This window comes from Hevea brasiliensis, chromosome 18 (genome assembly GCF_030052815.1).
Source record: "Hevea brasiliensis isolate MT/VB/25A 57/8 chromosome 18, ASM3005281v1, whole genome shotgun sequence".
In the NCBI taxonomy this organism is placed as follows: domain Eukaryota; kingdom Viridiplantae; phylum Streptophyta; class Magnoliopsida; order Malpighiales; family Euphorbiaceae; genus Hevea; species Hevea brasiliensis.
Window position 1 is genome coordinate 29115307 of NC_079510.1, and position 9988 is coordinate 29125294.

Genomic DNA, 9988 nt, shown 5'->3' on the forward strand with positions numbered 1-9988 from the left:
AAGCCTTGTATCTAATCTTCCTCCTGACTTTAAGGCTCTTTCCAAGGATTTTCCTCCCTATACTGTAATGATAGAGTATAATAAAGGTACTTCCACAATGGACCATGTACTATTTTTGTTGACACTCATCTGTAGATACATTTTTTGCTCTGCTTCTAATAGGCCCTTTGTACAATATCTTCCTTTAGCCTACTTTCTAGCTCTTATTGGTCATTATGCCTTTGGTAGCATGATGTTGGGCTCGGTTTTCCATGCTTTATCCCCAATTATGGATGATGCTCCCTTCAACAAATGGAATGGCAGTCTCTAGGTAGTACAACTTTGGCTCTTATCATTTTTCTCAGAATTGAGCAGCTTTCCACCTTCATCCACTGATGGCATATTTAGTTAATGGGTTGCACCTCTATCTTCAAACATATCTGTTAGTGAAGCTTTGAGATTCTTTTCTAAGTTGAAGATGAAAAAGTTCAATCATTTCACACCATTTGATGACCCCTAAGATCTCAAAACAACTGGTTTACTACTATGGCTAAGCAACATGTCTAGAGCTCCTTTCACCACCAAGGCCACGGATCACGGGGCCTCCTTCACGTCAATATATTTCCTTAACAATGGTGTAACCTAAGATGGCATTAACCAGTGAACAAACTGCATGTCCTACTGTAGCATCTGCTAGGAGGTCTATGGTGAGTAAAAGGTAATGATCCTTTGGGCATGCCTGATTGAGATGAGTAAAGTTTACACATATCCTCCACTTACCATTAGGTTTTTTGACAAGGACAATATTATCAATCCATGTTAGGTACTGTACTTTAAAGATCAACCCACATCTTTCAGCTTTTTTTACTTCTTTAACTATTACCTATTGTTTATCAAGCGCAAATTTCCTCTTCTTTTGTTGTACTGGCTTGACATCTAGGTTAACATTCAATTTATGGGTCATGACTGTCGAATCAATGCCTTTCACATCTTCAAGTGCCCATGCAAAGTTTTGATTCATTCTTTTAAAACCTAGATTATGCCCTTCCAAGGCTAACCCTAATTTAACACTGTTCCTTTCTTTCAACTGTACTATTGTACTTTCGCTCATTGGCTCAAGAGATACTATCTCTTTTGACTTTTCTAGTAACTTAATTAGGAGTCACCTAAGTGACCAGCTTGGTAAACAGCCTATAATATTCCTAAGCTAACTTTGACTTCCTCTATAAATAGCTATTTCCTCCTATTGCTAGTAGTTTTAAGCACATCATTCCCAGGTTGATGACATTGCTATAGTAACTTAGTATTTGTCCATCAAGAATGGCATTATAGGAGAAAGAAAATGTTGTCCAAAACTACTAGCTATGAGGTAGGGCAATATGGATGAAGATAAAATAATTCAAGACAACACAAAATAGTTGTCCATCTTGTATTTAATATGTAAAAGACAAATTAATAACATAAAAAAAATAAATATTCTACTAAGTAATATTTAATAAAATAAATTAACATATAAATCAAAATTTTATAAATACGTAAATAATATTTAATAATTTTTTTTAAAAAAACTTTCTTTAAATATTATAATATTTAAGAAAAATATAATATTTATTTATACATCTTGTTCATTAAACTTAGAATGACATAAGGAATTATTCCATTTATTATTTGTACACAGTAAATTAATTTTGACCGTTGATTATAACGAGACTCATGTCAAGTCCATCATGATTAATTACTATAACAAAATTGTTATATATAAAGTGGTTGTATTTTTCTTAAATGACACCCTCGTTCATGCTTTCGCTCTCTCAATTTTTCACATTCTAATGTCTTCCAATGCTGAAATGGACCATATAACTTTTCCAGGAAATGAGAACAAAATGCAAGTTCAGTAGAAAACATGAGAATAAATACGCCTTAGAAGGCTAGAACATATTTACAATGATTCACAAAGCTGCTCTAACTTGCACCGCCTTGTAAAACAAGGCGTGCCGACATTAAACCAAAAAAAAAAAGAATAGAAATTGAAAGTTGGTCCAATTTTCAAGAAAAATGAGAATCATATTGTCTTATTGCATGAGACGAATGCTATGATCTCATTGGAACAAAGCTATGTATCAAGATTCACTACCATTGTACCATTGTGTCTCCATTTTCTTTGTTTCTCACTGCCTAATTCCACTCATACTTTTTACAAGAAAAAGAATAGTTTACTAATAGTAGGGTCCAATAGAACCAACACTCTAGTTCATTAAGTTGAATCCAATATAAACTCTTGCAATGATGCCCGCAAAAATCTGCAACTCTCTGATATCGTATAATGAATTTGTGATGTAAACCTAAAGAAAAATGTTCCCATTCTATTTGTGCTCAACATTCAAGAGTTATGCCTGTCAAAAACTCAAAAGATAGATTGGTCAGCAAAATTTTAATGACCTTTTGAGTCTAATTAATGAATAAGGATATACAAATATTGACATAAACTAACCTTGATCAATTTTCTGTTGACCATTCTAGATCGAGATGATTCAACACTTCCACTAGTAGAAGTGCCTGTGCTCTTACTAGTAGAAGTGCTTGTGCCTTCTAAGTCTTGTATTGCTTGTTTCAAGCCCTCAACGACCTCGGCCATAGTTGGCCGATCTTTTGGATTCTTGTTCAGACAGCTATCTGCCAATTTAGCAATTTTCTTTGCTGACACGATAGAGTAATCATTTCTGAGCCGTGGGTCCAATATCATGCTGAACCTTTTACTGTCAGCTGGAAACTGTTTCACCCAATCAAGAAGCTTCTGTTCAATTGTTGGCCGGTTTCTTTCCAAAGTTCGCCTACCTGTAAGGATTTCATACAGCACCACACCAAAGGTCCATAGATCACTGTGGCTTGTGAGGTGACCTGTCTCAACATATTCTGGGGCAGCATACCCATATGTACCAACCACCTGATACCAAAAACAATCCATGCATGTTAAGAATTAAAGCCTAAAGTATAAAAATCCTAAAAATGTAAACAGTCAGCTTTGTATCATAAATAGGCAAATCACGTGATTAGGACAGTTTACCAAGATGCATTAATGCCCTTTATCGTCAGGGGAAAACTACTACACAGACTAGGACATTACTCAGTTTGCCAAACACATTACCAGTCCACGTGTCTATGAACAAACTCCTATAACCAAAATTGTGCTTTCCAAAGAAGCAAGAAAAACCATTTTCTCTTTTTTTCAGTCTCAAGAGTGCCAAACTTGCTCTATATCTAACCAAATAAGAGTTTTTTTCCCAATTCCATACTCCCCACCCTCCCCCTCTTATTTCTGTTCTCAAACAGCAGCTACATTTAATAGCCAGAGAACCATTGCATCTACTATGATGGTTCAAAGATGATGCATGAGTTAAATAGGCCCAATTATTGGCTGAATGGGGAATGCAAGCAGGGATTGTTTTCTATGGATAAACACTCACAAATAGTAGTTACTTACCCCTGTGGATACATGAGTACGGTCACCTGTTGGCCCTTCTCTAGCAAGCCCAAAATCAGAGAGTTTTGGTTTAAAGTTTACGTCCAACAGCACATTTGAGGATTTGAAATCTCGATATATCACCTGAAAAATTAAGGCAAGGAAAGAAAGAGGAAAAAAAAAAAAGAGTCAATAACAAGAAGTAACCTCTTAATGTACCAAAATTTTCAATGTAAAGCAAAAGGTGGTGGGGGGAAGAAAAAAGGCAGTGTGTTCTATGGCTAGAGATTGTGAAGGTTGGAATTTCTATTTTGAAGTTGGACTTGAAGAAGAAAAGAATGATTGAATGCATGCCATGGGAATCACCATCTTAACAAAAAGAAGATTGCATGTGGCAGAAAGTGTAATTCTTCATGGGAAATGTAAAAATCTTTTGCATTTTCATTTTCTTCTATATTTCCACATGTCAGCAGAAACATTCTGTACAATTTTATGTTCTTTGTAATATCTTAGTGCAGTTTTATTTTAGTGCAAGAATTTCCATCAATTCATGGACAATGATCATACTACTAAAACTATTATATTAATCTTGGACTTGAGTAGAGAAATCCATGATCCTTAGACCTTGAGACAGAGAATTGAGTGCCAAGCCATCTATGTACAAGCAAGATTGTGGTGGTAATAATAACAAACACAAGTAGACTGTACAGTCTATGAGAATGTGCAAGAGTGAAGATGCAAAATGCCATCATCCATATTAAAAAGACAAAAGAAGGAAGCCCATTGGAAAATAATTTGTAGTTCAAAATAAGGGAAATTGATTAAATGAAATCCTTCTAATTAAGATCGGCTGAATTTCTCTTCAAATGGTGGAGATTGAGGGAAGAAGTTCCAATACTGGGAAAAAGATCAACAAAAGGATCTAAAGAACTAATGTTGTTCCAGTGCATCATTTTCTGACACTTTAGTTCATGTCCAGAGAAGATGTTTGTGCCTTTTGATGGTATGAAAAGTCAAATTAGGAGCAATATGAATAAGAAGTTTCAGATCCTATAGATTATATGATTGGTGAGGCAGGGGAGTAGAGGAAGTGAGAAAGTGACAATATGAACCAAGGGACGGATGTACTGAAGGATTCACAGCAATAATCAGATAAACCAATATTTTTCACATGAGACATTTGCAAGAATATGTATCCAGTAGCCATTAGCTAATACCTACACGTACTCATTTCAACATAGCCACAATTAGCAAATTTAGAAAACAAAAAAAAAAAAAAAAAAAGAAGCTCCATATTCTTTGATCATCACACATTTTAACTTAACACATTGATAAGAGATGAAGTCATTAATTCAATTCAACTGAATCAAAGACAATAATACCTGGACTTCCATTCCCCCATGTAAGTAAGCTAATCCTTCAGCTGCACCAAGCATAATTTCTAATCTCATTTTCCAAGGCAAAGCGGGCAAACCTTTGTTAAATAAATGATCTTCTAGGCTCTTGTTAGGCATATATTCATAAACCAATAGCCGCTGGATCCCTCTTTCATTATCTTCTGAGCAGTAACCTAGAAGTTTTACTAGGTTTGGGTGACTAACAACTCCAAGAAATTGAACTTCTGCAAGCCATTGTTTATGGCCCTAACCAGAAAATAAGAACACCACAAGAAACAGACATTAGTCTTAATTACAAAGTGCAAATAATTCATTCATCCAAAAATAAAGAAAAGAGAAAGAGAACAGATTCAAGAATCAAATAAAAGCAATTAAGAGCTAAGGAAAGCCAAAATTAATCATGATTTTCATGAAGTTTAAACACAAAAATCATGAAGACTTCTTCAAAATTAACAAGAAGATACTAAAGTATAAAAGCTTCCTTTTGGACCCAATTAAGTGGGCAAAGCACCAAAAAAACACCTCCCTTTTCCTTGTATTAGAAATCAGTTCCCAGTAAACTTCAAATTCAGTAAAGCCATAGCTGTAACAGACTATTTTGAATATGTCACTAATATTGCCACATGATTTATGGACCGTGCTGTTAAGTCATCTTATTTCACAGATAATGGGTGAAATTTACCCTCTCCCTTTGGACCCAATTAAGTGGGTAAAGCACTAGAAAATACACCCCCTTTACTTGTAAAGGAAATCAATTACCAGCAAAATTCACACTCGGTAATGCAAACTTCATTTATCTGGTACTCCATTTCACTGATTCTTTTCTCCTTTCTCGTTACTCCAATACAATCTAGAAAAACCAACAGAATAAGGACGGGAAGAGCAGAATACATTCCCGAAAACTGGGAGGTAAACCGAGGAAAGAACCATAGTTTTTAAATCACTCAGCTAGTGAATTTCAGCATATTATTAGTTGAACTAAGCATTTTCCTAGTCTTTGTCCTGAACTTCTTGTCCTTTATTGCTAAATTTTGACATAGTTGCCAATTTTCTTGCTCAATAACATATTTCTCCCTTAAATCTATAATCCATATAATTGTATAATTGGTACCAATGAGTTCCAAAATCGAAAATTGTCACTATTAGCAAATCATTATTTATGAATGGAATCCAAGAATTGAGTCCGCCCAAATGGAATTGTCTTCCCACTGGGAGTAGATGTGTAGTCAAAACATGTGCCCGCATTATTATATCACTTGTGGATTCCAACACCAGTTTACCAAACAACTCATGAGTTCGGTCAATTTTAAACAAATTTTAGTGCTTCAGCCATTTTCTGATCATTTTTTTTTTTACAACAAATAAGGACAAACCTCTTTCACTCTTCATATGTATTAGTTTAGTTATATAACATTCTCTGATAACAAGTGAAATTGACAGTCAAATCTAATTTTCTAGCGCAATTTTGTATAACTGTTAGTGGAAACTAGAAAGCACATAAATGGATGCAGCACAAAACTTCCAAGAAGTTAATCCAGCAAATTGTATTATATTGCAGAAGGCATTCATTAAAATAAAGAATGGCTATAATTAAAAAAAATAATAAAAATTAAAAAATATATATATATGATTTTTTACCTGCAAGCCATACTTGTTGAGCTTCTTTATGGCAACTGGTACGGAATCTCCTTGACCATCGGCAGGCCGAATTGTTCCCTTATACACACTCCCAAAACCACCTTCTCCAATCTTGAGGAGTCTGTTAAAACCGTTTGTTGCCTCTCTAAGCTCTTGAAAAGAGAAAACTCTCAAATTATGCTCCTTCTCTTTGTACAATTCAGTTATACCTCTAGGAGAAGGTAAAGATCTTGTTGTACGGCTCAAAGGTAAACTATCTGGTGCGCTTCTGTTTCCCAATTCTGGGGCCGATCTTGAATCTCCTTTCTTCTTCTTGGATTTATCCTTGAAAATATAAAAGCACTTCATATCTCTCAATATCAAAATTCCCACAATCTAAAAACTTGTTATCCAGTTCAACAACACTTAGTTAAAGAGACGATCAAGCAACACCCAACCAAATGGAAGAAGAAGGAAAAAAGAAGAAAAGGAAAACCCACAAAAAAAAAAATGATGTAAAGCAAACAGTTTATATAATGAAAGAAGGAAAACAAGAAAACCCAGTTGAGAATTTGAATAGAAGTTTGAACACAGCCGACCAAGAAGAGAATTGAAGTAAAGAAATTACAAAGAAGTTATAATGAAATGAGAGGACAAGCCGTGGAGATAAAGTAACAAAGAATTCTAACATAAAAAATGGGCAAACTATGAAGGAAGAAGCAAAATGTGAAACACCCAGTTAAGAAAGGGAAGAAAAACAGCTCAATGTGGAAAAAATAGAGGCTCGGAGAGAGAGAGAGATGGAACTGGCGTGTATGAAACGTTAAAAAGGAACAGCACAAGAGACTGAAAAGGACAGAAGTATCCCATATATATTTTTATATTTTTTTGGGGGTCTACATATCAAATCATCAATGACCAAGAAGAAGACCAATCTGTGGTCCTCTTCTACAGAGTTCAAGGTTTCTGTTTTGCCTGTGTCTTTGCCTGTTTATGTTTCGGCTTTTCTTCTTTTCCTTCATCTCATAACGCGTTGGGCAATCAACTGGATTTCGATTTCCTACGATGACACTCTTGAAGGAAAGGAAAAAAAAATAATAATAAAAGGAAAAGACTCTTTCTTGAGTTTTGACTTTTTGGCTCAGTCCAATGTATTCATTTCTGCAACCAGTTCAATGACCATTACTACCATCTAATAACCCATAAAGTGACGGAACTTCGGACTTTTCTTTATTTATTTATTTTTTCCATTGGAAAAATGATGATTAAAAAAAAAACAAAAAAATGGGGCCCATGACTGAGTTAAATTTAATGTACAATCCAACAAAGTTTTTTTTTTTTTCCAAGCCAAAAAGATTTTATTTATGTAATATATATATGAAAAATAAAGATCCAAAGATGATTAATAATAACTTGATAATTATATTAATAATAAATTGACACATTGTATAAGTAAAAATAATAATTTTATTTTAAAAATAAATATTTAGATTTTATAAATTTTTAAAATATTTAAAATTTCATTTTAATTTATTTTATTTGTAACTTTAATTATTTATATATATATATATATATATATATATATATATATATATATATATATATATATATATATATATATATATATATATATGTATGAAAGCTAAAAATTCAAAAATAATTAACAAAATTTGGCACTTATATTCATAATAAATTCATGTGATAAGTAAAAATAACAATTTTATTTTAAAAATAAAATATTTAGATTTTATAAATTTTTAAAATATTATATATATATATATATTAAAACTAAAGATTTAAAAAGTATTAGTTAAAATTTGACACTTGTATTCATCATTAATTAATCCTTGGTATAATTTAAAAAATATTTAAAGAATATAAAATATTTTAAATATAAAATATTTCAATTTTCATTTTAATTTATTTCTTATTTTCTTTTAATTATTAGTGTATATAAAATATTTAAAATTTAAAAAATAAAAATATTTTATGTAACACCCCTGATTTTTTATATATTATTATTGGGCTTCGTGTAGGTATCTTCGATTCGCGGAAATTCGACAGTTGACCAGGTCTGTGAAATTCCGGCCAGACAGACCCGTTACCGGAAAAGTCTCCGAATTGGACCGAGGTTTTGGCTAGCCCCCCATTGTCAGACGTTCCAAGCTCGTTCCCGAAGTCGGAATTGGCAAAGGTAAACCCGAACCTTGCTTTTTCGTAATTTTCTAGTGCTTAAATAGGATTAAAAATCCATAAAATATTCGTGGTAGCTTAGAAAATTATGATTCTTTTTGCAATAGCTTAGTAATATTGCTAAGGACCGCGGGGCAAAGTTTTAGAATTTTTAGAGCTGATTTGGGCAGTTTTTGCAAAAATGGTCAATTATAGGGACTAAATTAAAATTTTACATATTGTGATGGATGATTGATTTGATGGGCCCAGGAGGGGCTGTGTGATGTGATTGAGTTGTGGATATATGGATTGTGAGTATAGAAGTGTATTTTGAGCCCTTTTGCAGGTTGGGTAGGTCCTAGGTATAGGGAGACTCACGATTTTCAAAGACGACTTAGGACGTATTGGTCTTTTTCTTTATTTGTATTGAGTCAGATTTATTAAATGATTGTAATAAAATTGTCAGGTGAGCCGGGACAGCCTTCTTCCTCCGCCCAGCCGCCACAGTGATTGTCGTCAAGTCTGTGAGTAGAATATTAATTTTAATTGTAATTTCGATATTATTATATGTTCAAGCATGCCCATGCATCACTTATATGCATATATTTATGTAGTTAAACTCTAGGCACGATTTATGTTGCATTCATAACTGTTGATGTGCCATGGATGTTGTTGTGGTAATTTGGAGCAGTGTGCGTGCGTTGGCGTGCGTGTGATGTGGTATGGACTATGGATGGGACGGGGTAGTCACGGCTTGAGTAATTCGCTGGGACCCGATCCTTCGAGGGGTAGTCACGGCTTGAGTAATTTTGGGACCCTCGATTTGGTTATTAAGTGGAAGTCGGAGGTGAGTAATTCGGCACCAGTTGGATTTAAGAGAGCTGTATAGGGGATCAGCTCCCATATGTTATGATTGATACTACAGGGTGTGTGAGTGCTCCAAATTACCTTTTTGATGTTATGATGCGAAAATGTTGTTGATGTTGCATTTCACTCTACAGGGTGCATTAGTTTTAGATAGTTATAGGGATTATGGTTAAAATTGATATTTTACTCTCTGAGTCGAACGCTCACTCCTGTTCAAAAATTTTTACAGGCCACAGGAGGATATTTTATTCTGGGTTAACCTGCTTTTATACTTCGCAGGTTGTTTATCAATATTTGTGTAATTTTATTTACTCCTAGAATTTCCGCATGTGTTAGCAGTATTTATTTGAATTTGGTCTGTAATATTATTATCATGTTGGACCTGTAAACTTAATATTCTATGTCTGTTTGATGGATTGGATGAGGGAGCTGAGCTCCCATTTCTTTTATGATGCTATGAGTATGTGGAGGGTGAGCTGAGCTCCCCAATTGAGTA

At 33.9% G+C, this 9988-nt stretch overlaps 1 protein-coding gene and 1 long non-coding RNA gene across 2 annotated transcripts; one reads left to right on the top strand and one right to left on the bottom strand.

The window, feature by feature from the left end:
* Nucleotides 1–1852: 1852 nt before the first annotated feature.
* On the bottom strand, nt 1853–7420 carry LOC110639402 (probable serine/threonine-protein kinase PBL19). Its single transcript, XM_021790329.2, has 5 exons — nt 6475–7420; nt 4822–5082; nt 3461–3583; nt 2471–2923; nt 1853–2372 (listed from the first exon to the last, which is right to left on the bottom strand). The coding sequence occupies exons 1-5, from the start codon at nt 6820–6822 to the stop codon at nt 2367–2369; spliced, it is 1191 nt and encodes a 396-aa protein (XP_021646021.2). The 5' UTR covers nt 6823–7420; the 3' UTR covers nt 1853–2366.
* Nucleotides 7421–9087: 1667 nt separating this feature from the next.
* LOC131175993 (uncharacterized) lies at nt 9088–9988 on the top strand. Its single transcript, XR_009146104.1, has 2 exons — nt 9088–9149; nt 9722–9988. It is a non-coding gene; the product is annotated as an uncharacterized LOC131175993 (long non-coding RNA).

Coding starts and splice junctions, on each gene's coding strand:
- LOC110639402 (XM_021790329.2), bottom strand. CDS start 6,822: ATGAAGTGCTTTTATATTTTCAAGGATAAATCCAAGAAGAAGAAAGGA. Junction 3,584..4,821: donor ATGGGGGAATGGAAGTCCAG/GTATTATTGTCT, acceptor TTAATTTTTCAG/GTGATATATCGAGATTTCAA. Junction 2,924..3,460: donor GTACTCATGTATCCACAGGG/GTAAGTAACTAC, acceptor TTTTGGTATCAG/GTGGTTGGTACATATGGGTA.